This window comes from Tiliqua scincoides, chromosome 4 (genome assembly GCF_035046505.1).
Source record: "Tiliqua scincoides isolate rTilSci1 chromosome 4, rTilSci1.hap2, whole genome shotgun sequence".
In the NCBI taxonomy this organism is placed as follows: domain Eukaryota; kingdom Metazoa; phylum Chordata; class Lepidosauria; order Squamata; family Scincidae; genus Tiliqua; species Tiliqua scincoides.
In genome coordinates, this window is record NC_089824.1 from 184,942,261 (window position 1) to 184,963,369 (window position 21,109).

At 41.1% G+C, this 21,109-nt stretch overlaps 2 protein-coding genes across 10 annotated transcripts in view; one reads left to right on the forward strand and one right to left on the reverse strand.

Moving 5' to 3' along the window:
• Positions 1-10,509, forward strand: part of MAGI3 (membrane associated guanylate kinase, WW and PDZ domain containing 3) — a 158,685-nt gene extending 148,176 nt beyond the window's left edge. Inside the window, exons 21-22 of one of the 2 annotated variants that reach the window (XM_066626610.1) lie at positions 5,552-6,637; positions 6,752-10,509. In XM_066626610.1, coding sequence (XP_066482707.1) covers positions 5,552-6,637; positions 6,752-6,795 — 1,130 coding nt within the window. In that variant the 3' untranslated portion in view covers positions 6,796-10,509. Of the gene's footprint in view, positions 1-2,328; positions 2,418-5,551; positions 6,638-6,751 lie in introns of those variants that run through there. The other variant, XM_066626611.1, reaches the window with a different exon arrangement.
• Positions 10,510-11,762: 1,253 nt separating this feature from the next.
• Positions 11,763-21,109, reverse strand: part of PHTF1 (putative homeodomain transcription factor 1) — a 30,470-nt gene continuing 21,123 nt past the window's right edge. For 5 of the 8 annotated variants that reach the window (XM_066623242.1, XM_066623241.1, XM_066623245.1 and 2 more), the window contains 8 exons: positions 19,624-19,752; positions 18,214-18,486; positions 17,747-17,878; positions 17,506-17,592; positions 15,563-15,718; positions 14,663-14,758; positions 14,396-14,521; positions 11,766-12,049 (listed from right to left, as the gene is read on the reverse strand). In XM_066623242.1, coding sequence (XP_066479339.1) covers positions 12,029-12,049; positions 14,396-14,521; positions 14,663-14,758; positions 15,563-15,718; positions 17,506-17,592; positions 17,747-17,878; positions 18,214-18,486; positions 19,624-19,752 — 1,020 coding nt within the window. In that variant the 3' untranslated portion in view covers positions 11,766-12,028. Of the gene's footprint in view, positions 12,050-14,395; positions 14,522-14,662; positions 14,759-15,562; positions 15,719-15,767; positions 15,861-17,505; positions 17,593-17,746; positions 17,879-18,213; positions 18,487-19,623; positions 19,753-21,109 lie in introns of those variants that run through there. The other 3 variants (XM_066623243.1, XM_066623244.1, XM_066623248.1) reach the window with 3 other exon arrangements.

Genomic DNA, 21,109 nt, shown 5'->3' on the forward strand with positions numbered 1-21,109 from the left:
TTGTCCACCTCGTCAGACAAATACATAACAGAAACAAAGAAGCCAATCTGAAATATATGAAAATACACTTTTATATCTTTGTATGCTTTGCCACAATGTTTTTCAAGTGTTGAAATAATTTAGGACACAATCCTAACCAGGTCTACTCAGAAGTAAGCCCTATTTTGTTCAATGGGGCTTACTCTCAGGAAAGTGTGGTTAGGATTACACCCTTAGACTTCTTTCATGGGGTGATTTTCTGAAATCTTATAAGCATGTATTTATAGAAATAAAAAGCAAAAATTTCATGTAGCTTGAAATCTTTAGTTCCATGCCTTGTTTCATTGGAAAATTTTATTGACTTTTCACGTTAAATTATTAAATTTAAACTTCTGACAGATACTTTCCAAAGGTTAGATCACACAACAACGGACAGTGCCAGTGGTGAATTGATGTCTTTAGCAAACAAGACAACACAGAACTCGTCTATAAGCTAATTGAGTGGCAAAAGTGTCTATAAGAACCTTGATTTTGCTTTCTGTAAATCAAGATGATCTCAGGGAAGATTCAGAACTGCACATTAAAATGCCCCAGTGGCCTAGCTTCCTTGTTAAGAACATAAGAACAGCCCCACTGGATCAGGCCATAGGCCCATCTAGTCCAGCTTCCAGTATCTCACAGCGGCCCAAATGCCCCAGGGAGCACACCTGATAACAAGAGACCTGCATCCTGGTGCCCTCCTTGCATTGACATACTGACATAGCCTATTTCTAAAATCAGGAGGTTGCACATACACATCATGGCTTGTAACCCATAATGGGTTTTTCCTCTAGAAACTTGTCCAATCCCCTTTTAACGGCATCCAGGCCAGTTGTCGTCACCACATCCTGCGGCAAGGAGTTCCACAGACCGACCACACGCTGAGTAAAGAAATATTTTCTTTTGTCTGTCCTAACCCTCCCAACACTCAATTTTAGTGGATGTCCCCTGGTTCTGGTGTTATGTGAGAGTGTAAAGAGCATCTCTCTATCCACTTTATCCTTCCCCTGCATAATTTTGTATGTCTCAATCATGTCCCCCCTCAGGCGTCTCTTTTCTAGGCTGAAGAGGCCCAAACGCCATAGCCTTTCCTCATAAGGAAGGTGCCCCAGCCCAGCAATCACCTTAGTCGCTCTCTTTTGCACCTTTTCCATTTCCACTATGTCCTTTTTGAGATGCGGCGACCAGAACTGGACACAATAATCCAGGTGTGGCCTTACCATAGATTTGTACAACGGCATTATAATATTAGCCGTTTTGTTCTCAATACCTTTTCTAATGATCCCAAGCATAGAATTGGCCTTCTTCACTGCCACCGCACATTGGGTCGACACTTTCATCTGCAGCACAGTCTGATTTGGGAGAGCAGACTGGCTCATTCATTAAAATACATGTTTGTACTGCTTTCAGTGTAACATTGTCTTGTTCATTGGTATCTGAGAGATATCTAACATATTTGAAAAACTAGGAAGTTCAAAGGTAAGGGTGTATGCATGTGCACATGCACTTTTTAGATTGGCAATGACTGTAATAATAGTTTCTATTCCTGTTAGTCAAATTGTAATAAATGGGGTGGGGGGCATTAGTGCCAGGAATTCAGCACAAGAGGCTTAAAGAAAGAGATGTGTTGTCTTAATGGAGGGAAATTTTCTGTGGCAGAACACTGCTGAAATAGGACTGGTTAAAGTGCTATTCGTTCAGTGACACTGAACTCCCTTGTGAACAAATAGGACAGTGTGAACTTCCAGACTTAAAGGTATCTCTCTGTTTGTATCTACCCCCAGCCTCTACCGCCACACACTAACACCCTTCCCCACTTTGAGCGCACTAAAATAAAGAGGAAAAATGTTCTCACTGTATTTTCTCAGTGCTCGCATCAGATTTTTTTAAAAGGCAGTGGTATCTCTCTCTCTCTCTCGGTTATAGAGGTCTGCTCTTTTTGCTTTCACAATTTTATTAGACCAACTAGTTGAATCTCTCCTGTTTAAGTCCACTTATTGTAAAGGACCAGAATCAACCTATCATCAGTTGCTGACTTATTGTAAAGGGCCAGAACCATCCTAACATCAGTTGCTTGCATTTCCTTGTAGCTTCAGGCAGATGCTGCACTCAGAAACAGTAGTAGCAAACTCCTCTCCTTCCAGTTACTCAGACCTCTGCTAAGGCTCTGAGAAGAGAGGGATTCTTTATATTCTCACTGTGCCAGCTCTTGCACTCTGCTTTATGAATCGTACATTTCTGATGAAGTCTTGCTAACTGTGTGCTGTGATTTTGGTATATAGTCCTGGGCTTTTTCTCTTCCTTCCTCAGGTTTGGCTCCTTCCAGTTTGTGCTCCTACGTGAAACCTGAGCAGCATTAAAGCTTTCAGTGCTTTTCTTGGTCTTTCCTTAAAGACTTGGTAAATCTGCATGTCTTGTGATTGACCTCTTTTTATTTGCTTTAAATAATAGTTTTCCATTCTCCCTTTTTCCAGTTTTCTTTTGCCATGAATTGAGGTAATGTAGCGAATGACTGATGCAGAAAAATCAATTTTAGGAGCCCAGAATTCCACACTCACCAACCAAGGACTACAGATCTCACAAGCCCTTTCTCTGTGCCAGCAAAAATCATGTTGGTGCTCTAGCACATCCTCAAAATCAGGACTCCCCCCCTCCCATTGTGATACTGTAGTGCACATGAGAGGGAAATCTTGCAATGGTGGCTCTCCTCTCTCCAGCTTATTTTGCAAAACTTTTTTACCAATTTTTCTAGAGCAGGGGTCTCCAAACCCCAGCCCAGAGGCCAAATACAGCCTACAGCAAGCCTCTGTCCAGCCCACGGCCAACCTCTTGTCCCCTGAAAGCCTCTGGCCCACTCAACTGAACATGACCAGAACTGTGCTCTGATTGTGTCTGGAGGTGTTCTGAGAGCCAGAGAGGTTGAATGAATGAGCCCCTTCATTCATTTATTCACTCATCTAAGTTCCATCTCTAATTTATTTATTTAAATTTTATACTTAAAATTTTTTTCCAACCCTCCACACCACGCCAGATATTTGATATTTGGCCCTCGGGCCAAAAAGTTTGGAGACCCCTGTGAGAACCTTTAAGCTTTCATTTACGAGTCTATATAAGAGCATGTATGCCATGCCCTCTCCTTCCCATCTACAATACAAAAGAGGTTAGTGGATGAAACCACTACATTACATGTAGCATTTAACCTTTGCTTAGCCCAGCTGCCCATTTCAATTAGTAAATTGTGGTTTAGTCCATAATTTTAGGGATTGGCTAGATCTGACAAGTGTTTTGACGGAGTGAAACTATATTGGTGGGTATAACTAAGGCTCAGACGATATGCTGAGAGAAAGGTGTCCAGCTAAAAGTGGTTGGGTAGGATTCCTGTACAGTACTTTTAATTTGTTATATAGAAGAGTTGGGGCTGGGTTTATGTAGTTTCAAGGATATATGTAGCAGTTGAACAGCATTTGTTAGATATGTACAAAGATTTTTCTTATGTCATATAAAGACCTGAGTTGGTTTCCTATATTACAGGCAGGCTCCAATGTCTGTAGCTCCCATAGCTACAGTTTCAGTTATTTGTGGACCGGGGGCTCCCCAAGTGCACATTAACATTCTTTAAACGCTTACTGCGAAGTTTTTCTTGATTAAAACGTTGCTAGAAACATTCATGCTTATTTCACACCAAAAGCAGACTGCCAGCAGCCCGAATGCCAAATAAAACTACCGTATTTTTCGCTCCATAAGACGGACCTAGTTTTTAGAGGAGGAAAACAAGGAAAAAAATATTCTGAACCAAATAGTGTAATAAAATATTTAAGAAACTATAACAGAATAACATTTGAACCATGTAAAGTGAACAGCAGTCAATAGTGGCATTAAGAACCATTATCACTGTCATTAACAAATGGAGAGACTTAAAGGTTTGAGTACTCTAGTTTTCTGGAAACCCCAAGAACTCATCATCGCTAGAGTCAGAATTTATGAAGCAGGTGCACACAAATAGGGGATCACATTATCTTTCTGCTACAATGATGTTCTGTCAAATTCCAATCCACTGGACCTCGTGCCCGCTTAAGGCTGATCAGTCCCCCTTGTGCAACTCACCAGTGCAGCAAGCAAAAGTGAGTCCAGTTCCAGTCCACAGATGCCAAGTAAATCAGTCCCATCAATCAGAGTTACCAAATCAGAGTCCAGAGCCAATAAGCCAAATTACAGTCCAAGGTCAGGTTCTAGGTAGGTCAGTCAAATCCATCAGGGTATCCAAGTCCAGTCACAATCCACAGTCAGATTCCAAATTCAATAAATCCAGCCAGTCTCCTCTCCAACCTGCACTCCTTCAAAACCCACAAACCCTTTCTGCCTCTGGTACTCCTTATATCCCTGAGGGCCCTATTGCCTTCCAGTGGCTGCAGCTGTGCAGTACACTCTGCTGGATGCCCAGGCCTTACCCTTAAAGGGGCCACAGCTGACACCACATCTACCTCCTCACCAGATCTTCCTGGATTCCAATACAAGGGGGGGGGGTGGAAGCAGATCTCTATACAGACCAGTGCAAAAACAGGGGAAAGGTGTGGGGAAGGGAAGATCTCTGTATAGACATCACAGCAAGACCAGTGCAAAACCCCTTGCACACAGAACCAATAGATGGAAGTGGGGGGGGGGCAGATCTCCATACATACCTGTGCAAAAGCAGGGGAAAGGTGTGGGGAAGGGAAGATCTCTGTATAGACATCACAGCAAGACCAGTGCAAAACCCCTTGCACACAGAACCGTCAGGTGCTCACTCCCTGGACTCACTCCCTAGGCTCCCTCCCTGGGCTCACAAGCCTGCCAGGGGCTCACTCCTAGGGATGCGTGGACGGGAGAGAAGCCTGCGATTGACTCATTTCGCCTGGAGATCGACTGGTAGCTCTCAATCGACATAATGAGCACCCCTGCTCTAGGGGCTTGCTCAGCAAGACTGTCACCCCACCCACGCTTTCCTGGGAGTGAGCCCCAGTGACTCTGAAACTTACTTCTGAGTAGACAGGAGGGCTTGCTCAGCAAGACTGCCATCCCACCCACACTTTCCTGGGAAGGCGGGGCCGGGGGCGGAGTTTTTTTTTTTTTTTTGCAGTATTCGCTCCATAAGACGTACACACTTTCCCCCCCACTTTGGGGGGGGGGAAGTGCATCTTATGGAGCGAAAAATACATTATATGGAATGCTGAACAGGAAGCTGTTAACTTCCATTTATATGTAACTTCCTCATGAGTGCTTATAGCGATCTGTTTTAAGCAAGAAACACTTCCTGGTAAGCATTTAAAGAATGTTAATGCGTGCGTGCAATTAATACAGGCATCCCCCATATCCATGGTTTCCATATCTGCAGGGGAGCGGTCCATGGAATGGAGCCCTCACAGATACAGGGACACACCTGTATAATTTTGTGTTTTTACATGACTTACTATTAAAACTGTGAAGGGTGTTAAGATGTCGATGATGAATGCTTTTTGGGTTACTTAGCTGCATATCTTTCCTTGTTCTGGCACAGGTGATCTGGATAGTTTTAATCCAACATCCTCAAGTGTAACACATGGTGAACAGATGCCACTTCCCTCATCCTCACATTCTGCTTCCACATCAGAAGCATCTCATTTGCCAGGGTCAGAAGAAGCTTTAATGAAAATTCAGGTGTCTGAGAAACGGGAAAAGCTGAAGAATAGTGTGCCTGAAAAGAAAAGCACTTTAGTGGAAAACCACTCAGAGAGTAAGAATGCAACTTCTGCACGAAGGAATGTGAACAAACGGGACCACCCCTCCAGTCCAGGCAATAAGGTGGCACACAGTAATGCACAGTTAGCAATAGGCAATGCTACCAGCACAGGCAGATCAGCTAGTCCCAAAAAGTTGAGCAATAGTACTTCCAGAGGCCATCAGCAAGCACTTTGCAACAGCCCTAGAAAGGGAGAATCTAAAAACACCCACAAGGGTTGCTTAGACCAACCAGAGAGTCCAAGAAAGCGTGAAAGCAAGCTCCCAGGAACCTCTGAGAATGAAGTTTTCGTAAAATCCCCTACTCAAGAAAAAAGAGGCAGATCTGCCAGTCCCCAGAAACATCCAAAGAAAGAGAGAAGCAAAGACAAACTAAACATGGAACAAGGGTTGCTAGAATGTCAAAATAGAACACATGCTGATGATAAAGACCCAGCTATACCACTAAAAGATGACCAAGTGAAATTAGGAGTCGTGAGGGAAGGCACAAAGCAAAACATATCTGGAAAGGATGAGAAGTGCCCTTCGGAAACAGCACATACCAAGTCAGAAGAGCCGTCTCTCCCACTTCTTAAGACTAATCAGCTTAGGAAGAACACCTTGGAAGATGAACAAATGAAAATCTGTAGCCAATTCAAAATGGCAGGCCTTCCTTATGATTCACCACTTTCTGAGGATCAGAACACTAGACTTGAAGCTAAAGAGCCTGTTGTCCTGAACAAATTCCGAAACAATGACTTGGAACCAGCTGATAAAACCAAAGAGGATGGAATTTCCAAATGTGAGAACAGATCTCCAGTGAAGAAAACATTAACTCCTGGACCTTGGAAGGTACCAAGTGCAAGTAGAGTCACAAAAGCAACAGGTGTGACTGACAAACGGGTTTGACTGACAAACTTTTTTTAGAACATATTTTAATCAGGTTTCTAATGTGGTCATTAAACAGTTTTACTTTTCACAAAACTGTCATTTTTTTCAGACACTGTGATTGACAGAAAGGAAAGTACATTGATCATAAGTTAATAAGACTGCATGAAGGACCTTTTGGACTGCATATAAGAAACTCTTCAAAAGCTGCTGTCCTTTTGTCCCTTTCGAAGGTGGTGTCCTGCTGCTCCTGATGTTGCACTGCTAAGGCTTTCTGATAGTATTGTGAGTTCATGAACAAAATTATTTAATGCCTAATATCAGTGTAATCAGGACTCAATACTTGTTCCTGTGCCAAGATATCTACTGTATCCTGTTGAATCTTCTCCTGCGTTTTTCACTGCCACAAAAAAGCAACATTTGTTTTGTTTTTAAGAGGAGTGTTTACTCAGGCATGCTGCATGTTTACATAGAGAATACTTCTGAGTTCTCACTACTTGAGCAAGAAGTTGGGTGGGCTGGTTCTCCACTTTGTGCAGTCAGGGAGCAAACATGTCCCCCAAACGCTGTTTCAAAAAGTTCACTTTTCTCCCCACCTTCCAATACCAACAAAATAATTTTAAACAGGAAAGTGCCCATTTGTTTATAGTACGTGATGCATTATCAGGTTGACATTTTTTTGAACTGTTGATGATAGTAGTAACACATACAAACTTTAATCTGAAAGTTAAGTAGTAGTTTTGAAATCAGTTTACAACAAAGCATTCCATTAATTTCGGTGAGACTATGTGGAAGTAAATTGTTTCAGGGCTGCCATCAAATTTTCTGATTTTTTTTTTTAAACCAGCATTCTAGGATTAGATATTAAATATGCAGCATGCATATGCTTCCAAGCTTACTGACATGCTGTTTGTCAGAATCTTCCATCTGTTGCTTGCTTGTTTTTTGCCTAATGCTGGCTAAACACTTGAAGATTTCCTGCTTTGCCTGAACACTGAAGATCTTACATCACAGAAAGCAGCATAAACCAGAACCAATCCACCAAAGTCAACTTCTTAAGAATTGTCCTTGCTTGTGCCTATTAATAGAAGCCTATTATAGTTTGCTTTCCATGTTTGTACATAAGTGATCATCAGCTTTTAAAAGAGTCCATGGGATTTACCTCTTCTGTTTCTGTATTGTGCATAAATGATGAAAGTGGGGAATGTTAATAACAGTACATTTGCACCTCAGCCATATAATTGGGGGCGGGGACAGAGAGAGGAGAAAGATGGTAAAGTGGTAAAGTGTAAGTAATGAGAGAGCCTGTGGATCGTAAACAGCTCAAGCACTGGATTTGGTTGCTTTTGAATGAGGTTGGGTGAAGGGCGTCCTGGAATCCTTATATATCAAAGCTTGAATATTTTATCAGTGAGTCTCCTGGTAAAAAGACAAAAACTGTGAGCCTTCCAATGGTAACAAAAGAAATTAGCATTTTAAAATTACACTAGAAGAGTGGGTAGGTTAAGACTTGTCACTTCCTCCTTTATTTTATCATGATTGGTCTAGGCTTCTCTGGCATTCTTATCCCTTTTTCAGTCTTTCTCTTATTCTGCTCTTTTCTCATCACCTTTCTTATCTTTTGTTCTTTTGCCCTTTCTTCAGCCTTTCTGTTTTTGTCTTTGGTTTTCCTTCCAGCATTTCTGGCTGTTGTTTCCTTTGCTGTGTGCAGAAAATGCTTTCTCAGAAATGTGAAAGTGGAATAGAGCAGTCACTGCTTGTGATCTGCCTATGATGATGCAAACATTCATTTTTAATATCTTGCCACAATTTCTGGTTAACCAGTTATTTCTGTAATATTTCAAGTTTGGAGAAAAGCCCAGATTGGGTAGCCAGCTCTGCAGCAGTAAAGATGCATATATTGGGGGCACCTCTTTGACAATGCTTATAGAGCCCTGCTGCTGTGGCACTCTCTCCTTCCCCATTGGACACACTTACATAAGGTGAATGTGTCCATAACCACTGTTACTTATGTAATTCTTTTAAAAGGCTCTCTTCACAGCAAGTCCCAACAGTTAAAAAATTCATTTTCTTTGAGCAGTTTCCCTTCTCTCCTCAAACACACTGAGAACTCTTTCTTAGACCAGAAACCGCTTGCCACCTAGTAGTCACTGAAAGATTTAGCAAAATTACTTCCAAAGAACATTGCTTTAAATACAAATCCAGATTGCTAATTACGCTTTCCACCCAGCCTGTTTGAAATGCTTTTGAGTGCAGTGGACCATTCAATGGATTGGTGCAGACATTTGGAAAACCAGCATTACTGTAAATTCGCTAGGAGTAGGCTGTAACCAGGGGGACACTTCTGTTATCCTGGCCATGGCATGCTTTAGCTCAAGAATTCTCATAAAAGCGGCGCACCTATTTATTGTGATAGCTTGGGGCTGTTGTTGGTGATTTCATCTGAGAGTTGGTGTTCTACCTGTGCTAATAATCCTGCTAGTGTAACTTGACCAGTTGGCACAAGTGACAGCAGGGCAGTCACCTGTTGAAGTATTAGGCTCCTTACAGAATGTTGCTGTAATGCTCAGGCTGGGAGGTGGGGAGGAAAGGGCCAATCCACAAGAGAGAACACACTGGAAGGATTAGGGCAGCTGCAAGCAAAGCTTCAACAGCAGACCTACTAGCTAGCAGGTGTCAAAAATGAGGAAAAGGGAACCTCATTCCCCAAGTGCTGGGAAAAAGGAGTTTAATATTTAGTCTGGCTCTTCTATAAGGAACAATTTTTTTATTTTGCAACCAGGACCATATACTAGTGTGAGGATGCTCTTAAAGCCTATTAGTATGCTTGTTCATCTTTTCAAAAGTTGTACAAGTTTTATGCGCACTGGCTGTGAAGGTCCTTTACAGATCCATGTGGGCTTATAGGCCCTATGCAGCTGGGCTTTTTATTCCTTATGAATGGTAACCCCACTCTGCAAAATTGGCATTTCTTGTTTGAGATTCTGAGATCTGAAAGCAGCTTGTAGTGGGGCTCAGAACAGGAAGCTAAAGGGTATCTGTGGAGTGAGTGTTCCTGAGCATTTCTCTGCAGTGAAGTTACTGAGGCAAAATAAATCAATGCTGGACAGGCGCTACCAACTGTTTTTAAAAAGATGAATATTTTTAAACTCTACTATTTGAAAATAGGTTTTTGAAATAGATCAAATGATACATCTCTACTTCTCATTTAAAGACTCAAGTTGCTGTAGGACGTATGTGCAAATATTGTAGAATATTACTGTGAAAATATTTAATATTTGAGTAAGCCTATGTAGATTAATACCTTGATAAATGTCACAAATTCTCCTTCCAGTAAGATTATCTGCACTCAGTCACAGAATACAGTGTTGAATGAAAACTGCAAAAGTATCAGGATGACTTAGTAAAACTGAAGTGGTCTGTTTTCTCATTACTCAGCAAGTAACCATTATCCAGATGCTACTCAACCATTTAATGGTGTGATCTAATTCGTTGTTCTCTGTTTGATGTGAGCCCTCCTATCCAGATATTTTGTATCTGTACTAAACTGCATAAAATGATTTAGCAATGTGGCCTTGGAATGCTGAGAAACCTATGGTTGTACTGGATGTAAATGTTTATATATTGTACAGCACCTTTATATATACTTCTGAGGTTCTGCCTAGAAAAAAGACCTGTAAATCGCTCATTATTTTTTATATAGATACATTAAAGAGATTCTAGTTCATGGCCTGCTGATTACTATGTTCTAAATATCTTTTCAAATAACTTCACTTTTTTTCTGCTCTGTATTATTTAAGTGGAAAACTTACAAGCAAAAAACAGAGGCCTAGTGCTGTTTCAAATGCATAAAAGTGCAGTGATAGGTTAGGTGCTACAGCAGTTCTTATATTTCTGAACATCTTTAGATTTCACTTTTCTCACTTGGTGCTTTACTAGAAGATGTCAAACTATCCTTTAGCGAGCAGAAAATGCCTTCTACAAGCATCCAAACTATTCCCCTGAAAAGCTCAAATTTACTAGTACACATGATTGATGTTTGAAAAGACAGCACCTTCACTTTTGTTTTTGTGTGTGTGTGTGTGTAAATATATATGTATATACACATTACTGGCATCTAGTAGAATTTCAATTACTACATAAGCTCCTTTAGCAGGTTACAATTATATAAGTAATTTCTTTGCATGAAAGGTTGTACGTTTCTTAGGATAGTCTATGGATAATGCTTATGATTTTCGCTCATGGTGTACTTAGTACACAATATAAGAAATTTGCATGTGAAGTGGCCCACAGGCCTAATACCTTGTTTGACAAGGGTTGTGTTTAAAACGCTTTATCAGCAGGCCCATCAGATGGGAAAACCTTCAGAACAACCCAGTTTCCATGGGGCTAAATGCCAGCAATGGGTGATATAATCTAGCCCAGCAGAAGTTTGGCTTTTTAATTGCTTCTTAAATGGTATAAAACATCTGTTCTCTCTCTATGGCAGTATACAAACATTGCTGTATTTTCTCATGGAGACATTGCTTTGCTTGTTCAACTCAGTCTGAGCTCACATAATGAGTTATTTGGAGACTGCTAATTATGTAAGTACTATCATCTCTCCTGGTGTGCATGGCAGCCCTACTGTAAGCCACCTTCTGGTGCTGTTTGTGTGTTACTAGGCAACTGAAGTCTGTATAGCCAAATGCCTGGAGAGGCTATACTCAAGTAGAGATAAAATTTCATTCTTTTCTCTTCTAAATTAGCATCAATAGGCAAGGCCCACTGGAGCTGCTTCTGCTAAGTCTTGGGGGGGGGGGTAAACCTTTCATCAGAAGTACTTTGAAAAATCTAAACTAAGTAGGTTAACAGCAACCCACAGAAGGAAGTGATTCTGCCTGAAATAAGCAGAATCAAAACTCATGGACTAAGTAGCCCACTCATCTTTTTTTTTTTTCTCCTCAAACAACCAACTAACTAGCATGTGCTACAAGTTTGTGGCAGGAATGATCTCTCAACAACCGCTAGAAATTGCTCTGTTTGCAGGCCAGAAAGAAATGGGTTTATTGCTGGCCAATAAATGTTCCATTCTGAGGAGGTGGATGGTGTCTACTACACTGTGAGAGCTGCAGAATTGTCCTATTAAAATTATAAGACATCTAACAAACTTTATTCTAATAAAAACATTTGCCAAGGTTTATTTAACCATCTTGTCAAACCATAGGCTCATTTACAATAAATAAATGTATTCTGAAGGTCTTGATGAACAGGTGCAGCACATTCGATGTGAGGGTTGGCAAAATCAGGTCAGCACTTTCAACTTCCACATCAAGCTCTTTGAAAAGCATCTTTATGTCAACACTGAGAAGTTTTGTATCCTGGACAGAGGTTAGGTTTTTTGTTCAAATCATGGTTTGATTTTCCACAACTGAAAAGTTAATTGGACATAATTAGTATCAAAGGGAGAATGTAGGTTATAAGCTTTAGAAAAAAATCCCACCTAAGCAAAAACAGGTTTCAGATGGTTAGCCTCCTGAAGAGAGCACTACAACAGTGTAATCCAGCCGTTCTCAAACTCTGGGAGAGTTTGAGCTGCAGTAAGGCCTTGTGGAAGTGGGGGTAGGCAGCAACACAGGATCACATCACTAAAGGGGCTAGAGAGACTGGCATTTACTCACCAGTCCCTGCAGCAGCCTCCTGAGGGTGCCTCCTGCAGAGGGTCGTGCAAGGCTGCCCACATCCTCGCATAGCTGCAGCACGGACTGGTAAGTAAATGCCAGTCCCTGCGCCCCCACCCCTTAGCCACACCCTAGTTTAAGAAGCCACCAAATATTGGTGCAATCCAATACAGGCTTACTCAGAAGTAAGTTGCCCAACATTCAATGAACTTACACCCTGGTAAGTATTAGCAGACGTTCTCAAACTCCCTTCTTCCCAGAACCCATCTATTATGTGGTGGAGGGCACTGTGACCCAGCTCCCAGTGCCAGGTCTCTGAAAACAATACTAGTCACTTTCACAAACCCAGAAATGACTTACCAGCTGCTTGTAGAGGCCTGGTGTGGCCTCCAATTGTGTCCAGCTCAGGACCCACAAGACATTGGGTTATATCCCACCAAATGAGTTCACAGCCAGGGTGACCAGACATTCTCTTTTTTTTCAGGACATGTCCTTTTTTAGCCTCGTGTCCTGGAAAAGAACTTAAATGTCCTCCTTTTCCCTGTTAGTGGGCAGCCATTTTAGCTTCAAACAGGAAGAGAAGGTGCTTATGGGAATTGTAATCCATGAGGGTTGCTGCTATGGTAGTGCAGCACTTACTCCTCACAAAGCCTACAATTCCCATAAGCACCTTCAATGCCCAGTTTGGAGAAGGAAAAAAATGCCCCCTCTATTTTTCTTCTTGCTGCTGCTTCAGAATAGTTCCTGGCAAGTCATTTTCAAAGAATTTCACTCACCACCAAGTCTAGGGGTCTGGTTTTTAAAGCACCAGGATGTAATCCTCATTTCCATTTGAAACAAATTCCCAGGCTACAATTCAGTGACCATTACTGAAGAATAACACCCGTGGAAAGCAATGGGTCTACTTCTGAGTAAACTGGGTTGCAACTCTGTGTAGCTGCACTTGCTCATGCCAATGCCTTGTTGCTTGTCTTTCTGCTGTGCACTGAATTGCATACTCCCAGTTATATGTAGAGCCTCTGGTTTAACACACCAGGCACCTTAAAGAAGGATTTGATTAATAGCTCCACTGGTACGTTGTTTACAGTGCCCTTTTACAGTGTTTACAAAAAAGCTGTGAAGACCAGAATTTTAAAAGTTAATGAATAAAATGTATCTTAGGATCTTTTACTATATTTTTAATAAATTAGAGGCTATACAGTTCTTAGGTAACAATTACTGGTAGGTTATTTTTCAGGATCTGGCCTTGGATAAAATCAGACAAAACTAGTCAGACACTCCCCAAGTTTAATGCCCCCCCCCAACTTATCCAAGGGTCATATAACATTCCATATTTGGCTAAAACCTGTCCTTGACTTCTCCCTGAGATTGACTCATAGGCAAGTATCTACGGTAAATTATATGTAATATAGTTTTAAATTTAATAATAAGTAGTAATAGTGTTTAACCCATGAAATCCATAGAGGAGTGTTATTAGTTTTTATTTTGTCATGTCCTACATTTTGGGGTGCCTTGTCCTCTTTTGCAGTTATGACCTCTGGTCACGCTGGTCGCAACCCAGTTTGAAAATTCCTGATATATAAGACTGCAGCTTAAGATGTGTCCAAACACATCTTAAGATGTGTCCCCATTTATGTTTCTTTGCTTATTTCCCAATAGGTTCTTATGTTAGTATTTGCATACTTGCCATTCAAACACAGAAAGTGCTTATATTCTCCCAACATGCATGTTAAGTGTAAGTCTGGGGCTTTTATAAGCAAACATCTACTAAAAAGGAAGAGGTAGAAATAAGAGAAGGTCCTCTAGGGAATTAGACCTTTTCCAAATCACCTATTAAATTCTTTTATTGTATTGTGGTGCCTTCTAGTTACTTCTTGTATTGACAAGCTCAAAGACTTGATGCCTAAGCTTGAATTGCTGATTTTACAGTGGTAATGGTAACTTTGGGCTGCATTAGCTCCCCATGCAAAAGCAGAGCCTGTGTTTGGACAAAAATGTGTACACTTTCTTGGCACTGTTTCATAAAGTCACATCAGATTGGTGAAAACGGGAGTTTAGAAATCAACATCTAGCCATTCAAATACGTTAGTACTTACTCTGATATTGAATCCTAGCAGATCACTTATTATACCAGAGACTGCAGATAGGATCACTACGCGTGTAATGTTGTAGATCAAGGGATTCATTGTCAAGCCGTACAATCTAAACGGTGTATCTAACTCCTGTAGTAAGGGAAGATAAAGGCTTGTTTCTATTTTCACATGATAAGGGAATTGTTGCATATCCCTTTAGGAACTAACCAGGTAGGAATATTTTTAATGGGCAAACAGCTGCAAAGCCATGCACCATTCTTGAACACTCACCTTCAGAAGTTTTGTAGACAGTTTTAGGACATTGTTCACAAGGGTAAGTTGCTCTTTCTTATTTGGTTTCTTCTCCATCTTAAGATACAAGTTTATCTATAACAAAAATTGGTTTTGAAAAGTTTATTGAAACAAGATTAATCTGCTTTCTAATTGTAGGGACTGCAGTCATACTCAGCTATTAGTACAAGCAATTTTCTTTCATTGGCCTTAGAACAACATACTGTACTGTAAAGGCCAAGGTCTGTGTGACTTTATCACTAGGTCCTGGGTATAGTTTTGTGCCTATAACAGCAGCAAGAATAGGCCCTCGTTTTTAATGAAATTGCAGTTATAGAAAAAATTAACTCTGTTGTCCCCAGTGGGTGCAAAAACAGCTAAATTGGCAGCTAAAGTCCTTTGATTTCTGCAGTTTTGCTTACAAATCAATGTCAGAAGGAACTTAAAAAAAAAAACCTAGCTGCAATTTGCAATTCTCTAATTCACAAGGGGATGCAGTAATGACCCACCCCTTGAGACTAAATTCTCTAAATCTCCTTTAACTTTAGGTTTCATCAAACAGTGCCTGCACATTGTCCAATGTGGCTGTAGTTATAAGGATTACAGAAAATGTGCTTTCCTAAAAACACTAAACAATTATAACTGTATTTGCATCGTAAAACTATGGTCCCAAGTACAAACAAGCAGGTTCTTTAAAACTAAACATACTTGTTTACAATTTCAGACCTAACCTTGAATGCATCACCTTGTGAACTATACAAGATCTTTCAATTCAAAATATCATGAGAAAACAGATGGCTGTCGATGGGCATGAATGGCAAACACACACTGGCAAGAGTTTCTACTGAACTGCCCAAATCAACACAAGATCACAAGGAGGATATATATAAACCACACTACCTGTTCAGTTAGCAGAATTGAAATATTACTGTATTTCTTGTTGGTTTCAGAGCCCAGGGATGCCAAACGCAGCAAGAAGAGGAGAAGGGCTGTTTCCCAGATTAGGAATTCCCAGTTGTAAGCAGCATTCAAAAATGTCTTGTGACCTTTTAAAACCTATGACAAAAATCAACAAATGTACTGGAATACTCCCTTTTACCTTCCATAGCATCCACTACACCACAAAAGGAGCTTGGCTGATTTCTTCACACAATGCAACTGTAAACGTGCCCAAGAAGAATGCTACCCTGTTCTATGACTGCAAAGAAAGAAATGACAGATTACTTTGGCAAATAAACATTCTCAAACCCATGTTTGCAGAGGTGACAAAATGCAAGGGATTATTACATAATACTTGTACATTGGCACATGGGAGAGAGGATACATAACCCTTTCCAGCTGTCTGTCCCCCTACATCTCCTTTCTCTCCAGGTTGTTTATAACTAATGTTTCCCCAGCCAGGCTCACCTACTCAAAGACAGCCTGGGGGAGGCATTTGCAGGAGTCTCAAGCAACAATTCTCTCCTGCAACTATCCTATCTGCTCATTACAGTTATAAGACAAACATGGGAAGCTCCATGTTTGTATATCAACATGTAGATCTCCCTAGAAAAGCTTAATAATGCCATAAGAACATAAGAACAGCCCCTCTGGATCAGGCCATAGGCCCATCTAGTCCAGCTTCCTGTATCTCACAGCGGCCCACCAAATGCCTCAAGGAGCACACCAGATAACAAGAGACCTACATCCTGGTGCCCTCCCTTGCATCTGGCATTCTGACATAACCCATTTCTAAAATCAATGCCATCAAACCATCAGCAAGTACCATCTTTGATGAGCCAAAAACATTGTTAAATCGTTTTTCCCAAAGGCATTAAGATAACATAGTGGAAGATGGCTTAGCAGATCTGGCCCTCAGTATCCACAGGGGATTGGTTCCCAGACTCCAGTGAAATACTGATAATTGAATCTGCAGGTTGGGGGCATCAGAGGACCTAGAGACATGACCAGAAGGCACTTCCAGAGATGTTCTGAAGTGCAAGGAGGTCGTGTATGGTCTCACTGCATCTCAAAGGGCCTCTCTCCTGCCGTAACTGGAAAACTTGCCCGGTCACATCAAGGAGGTACAGTGAGGCCTTCCTGACCCACACTGGGTCATATCTGCGGGTCCTAAGCCCACAGGTTAGGGGGGGCCAACCTGTACAGACAGAATGGTCAAATGACCACTATCTTTTTCTATGCTCTTGGAGGCTGAGAGCTTATGTTGCACTGGATAGCTACCCTCAGGCTGCTCAGCTGTAAGGAGGAACCAAAACTATCTGAAAAAGGAAATGCAAAGGCTAATTGAAAGTGATCTGGTTAGAAGGTTTGTATATTAACTATAGAAAGTGGTGTCTTTAAAACACGCTCATTTTGAAAATGGCCTCTGACACAATAGGAAACAGATAATTGTGAAATTAAGAATATTAAAGAAGCTGCAAGCTGAACTTGTTCCAAAGGTAGGTAGGAACAAGGTAGGTAGAAAAGCAGATTATATATACACACATTCATAAAATAAAGGTAATAAAATGCTGCTGTTTAACTGAGTGACAACTATTTATATGAAAGAACAATTGCACATCTGTTTTCACAGAGGCACTTAGGTGAAAAATATTTCCCTGTGGAAAGTCTACAACAGTATCAAAGAGAAAATTAAGTTAGGCACTTTTGATATGGTATGTTTTTCAAATGGACAATAATTTCCACTGGAGAATCTCAGACAAACAGCTGCATGAGAGAAACATTTAAGTGATACACTTCATAAGAGGTAAAGCAAACCAGTCTGTTTGAATCAGCCCTATTTCAAAAAACAAAATTATGTTTATGATTACTATTATTTACAAAGATATTGCTTAAGATCTTACCTGTGCACAACATATGAAAGCAATGGAAAGCGCAAGTAAGAATATGGAGGATACAACTACATCAACGGATCGCTGTGGGCCTCGCCTCTGCCAAAACAAAGATGTTGAATCAGAGCAGGGAAAATAGCCACAGAAAGCAACAGATGTATGCTGCAACAGCTTCACTCCTGTAACCTGTAACAGTTCAAAGTGCTGTTTTCTGCTTTTGGCTGAAGTATCAATGCACTTAGCTCAGCCTCACCTTTAAGTAGGAACGAAGTGATAACCATATCTTAATATTTTCCACTTTCTTGAGTCTGAAATGAGGGATTTCATACTTCTTGGCTTTCCGGGCAGAGGTAATATGGCTAAAGAGTTTGGCAAACAAAAATCGCTGTAAGAAAAAAAAAACACTATCAATTAGGACAAACTGATCCTTCTCCTACCACATTTCTACCACATTAACAGTCAAGTTCATTGGAAATAATATACTTAGGAACCTCTGAATCACAGGAAGACAGAATCAACTGATTCCCCTGCTACAGCTACTTGATGGGGTTAGAGAAACATGACAACGTCACACCACTCATTTTGTGGCATTAGACATTATGATGGGGGAAGGAGGGCAACTGCTCCAAGCGACAGTCCTTAAGTCCCCTAATATTTCTGGAGAATTACTATAATATTACTGGCAACTGTTTCACCAGTACTCATTTGTTCAAGACTAACCTGTTTATATGTTCTTTCAGCAACACACATCATGAAGAAAAACATCCAGGTGAGGCACAGGCGCTCAAGGAAGATAATAATTGCAAGAAGTACAACAGGAGGGATTGTGGGTCCTCCGCAGAAGATATACAGAAGTTCATTCATAGAGATGGAGAGCAACTGCTCCAGGGTCTTTGAGTGGAAGAGTCGATAGAGGAAGGGAAGGAATGCTAAGCCAACAGTAACAACATTTCCCAACCACTGATAACCGGATCCTTGTTGATAGGCATTGACCTATTGGATAGGAAAGAAGAAGCAGAATTTCACGGATTACACATAAAATGCAAGCACAGCAAACCTTTGATTTAACCAAGCTCAATTTAACAGACGTTAAAAATAATGGACATGATCTCCTTCTTTAAAACTAATCATATGCTTTGAACATGTACATGTGCATTGTCATAAATAGATTCGGATTTAATGGACTTAACATTAATAGACACTTCTTCCCCATTATTAGTCCATTAAATCAAACTTTCACTTTAAGTGTTTATGCTAAATTCTAGTCAAGTACCAAAGCGAAAATTCTCTCAGTTCTTCAGATTAAATATAAAAACAACCTCACAAATACAGTTAAAGGCAAAACCTCACCTTCAGAGACTATACACTTCTTCTTGAACAACTAAATATTTCACATAGATAGTAAGGATGATCTGTGTACCACAGTGGTTCTCAAACTGGTAGGTCACGACCCACCAGTTCATGTAAGCATTCCCCCATTCCTTTAAGGGGCAGGGGAAGGCAGCAACGTGATCCCCAGGATTGTGTTGCTAAGGGGGGCGGGGGGGCTTTTACTCACACAGGGCTGCAGGACTTTGCAGGTGTGGGGAGCCCCATGCAGCCCTCTGCAGGGCTCCCTGAGGCTTGGAACATTTTTTAAAAAGTGAGCACAAAGCACTTCCGATTTCCAGGAGGTGCTTTGCGATCACTTGTTTTGAATGTTCCAAATCTGCTGCAACATCCTGCAGCCCTGTGTGAGTAACAGCACCCCCTCCCCCCTTAGTGATGCAATCCCCAGGATCCCTTGCCCCTCCCCCACATAAACTTAATTAGGGAGTAAATCTCCCTAAAAGACTGAGAAACACTGGTGTACTGGATACACTAATGCATGGGAAATATTTGCCATGAGCTTTGGAAGACACATTTTGCTTTCTCAAACCCCTGCTACATTCTGCCAATGCCCTGAAGCAAAGCATGCCAGCCTCTATCCCACTCTTACTTGACATGTTTCAGCCAGAGGGTACTGATGATTCAGATAAAGAGCAACAGATATTGCACACATATGAGAGTCACGGTCTATTGTATCTGCTCCAAGATAAGCTGCAGTCAATGTCCATGTGAAAGATTTTGCTTGATGCACATGATCCTTACCCTGCTCATGATGATCCCACTGATCTCCAATACAGACATGTCTACCTTCTTGCAATCATTTCCCTCCCAGATGAGAGCACTCACTTTAGTTGAGGCTGGGCTTGTGTTCTGCAGCCAGAACAAGTGGTTCTGAGGAAGAAAAAGCATTTGGAACTATATTCTGGAAAATCTGCCTCTAGCTTCAAACAGCGTCTTCACTGATATGTAGCAAACACGTTGCCATTAAAACTTAACCCTATTTAACAGGACGCCTTTGGGTGTCATTCTCTGCCTATATTAAAAGATTTCCATCATAACTACTGAAGTGCTGGATAATTCAAAGAGAAAGAAACTATAATTCTTTCCCTGAAGTCATGATCTAATGTGTTTACTGGTCTTGTTAGCAGAGCACCAAAGGGCCTTTCTGCATCCTCTCTTCCTGGAAAGAAATTATTTCATCATTTGCTAAGCAGTCGACATGGCTTTCATCAATGTAGTACTTTTGAAAGATTATCACATTATCTGAGCACTCAAAGCACATACACTATTTTAGACTTTTGTTTCTTCCTCAGGTGGCACATTCTTTCCTCATGTTATTGCTGTACGGCCTGCAGTTGTCCGAATGTCATAGGCATTTATTCGATATCTCCAATTTAATTAAAGTCAAGCACTGCATCCTACAGGAAACCCTTGCCAATGCTCCTGAGCCAGTTTCGCAAAACTGAGAAGTAAAGATCACTGAGATCCTGGATTCATTCTAGCATACTAATTTATGCTTAACACAATTCCCATCTCAAATTCTTGTTGCTAGAGGAACCTGCAGAGGAGATTTTGGCTTTTTGAATCCAGCCTGCTTAATTCCCAGGGCATGGTTTCAGCGCACGTGGCAAAACCACCAGCTGAAGTTAAGCTAGTCTAGGTCTTCTCAAGGCCTAGATGGATGACCACCTGTGAACCATATTGTGGGAGCAGAATAGACAGGTGAGCACCTAACAGTACGTCACCCTGAGACTGGATTTAAACTGGGACAGTACATCTCTGAAACCAAACAGAAGGAGGCCTTGGGAAAATCTCCCTCCCAATAGAACAGAGCCACCCTCAGATTCCTGGAGGATCCCCTTAATAGACAACAGGGAAGGCTGGAAGTTGGGGAAAGTAAGGCAATCAGCTCCAATCCCAAGTGAACTGAAACAGCAAGCTAAAATATAAACAAAACAGGATAAAGTAAATGGTGAAAATAAGGCACTTAGAAGAGCACAACACAACAAAGGAGGGTTTGATTGGACAAATGAGGGCAATAGTTGACACAAAGGTTAAAAAGCAAGCTGAACATAAAAACACACACTGTTATGGCTTACTACCCTAATGTCTTGTCCTAGTCTAGGATCCTGTTCTGTACATCCACACTTTGCCAGGTGACCCTCAATGAAGCATCAAATGCTCAAGACAATGAACTAGGGTAAAAGAGCAAAGGATTGTGTGCATTTCTGCTTTTTATAACCTGTGG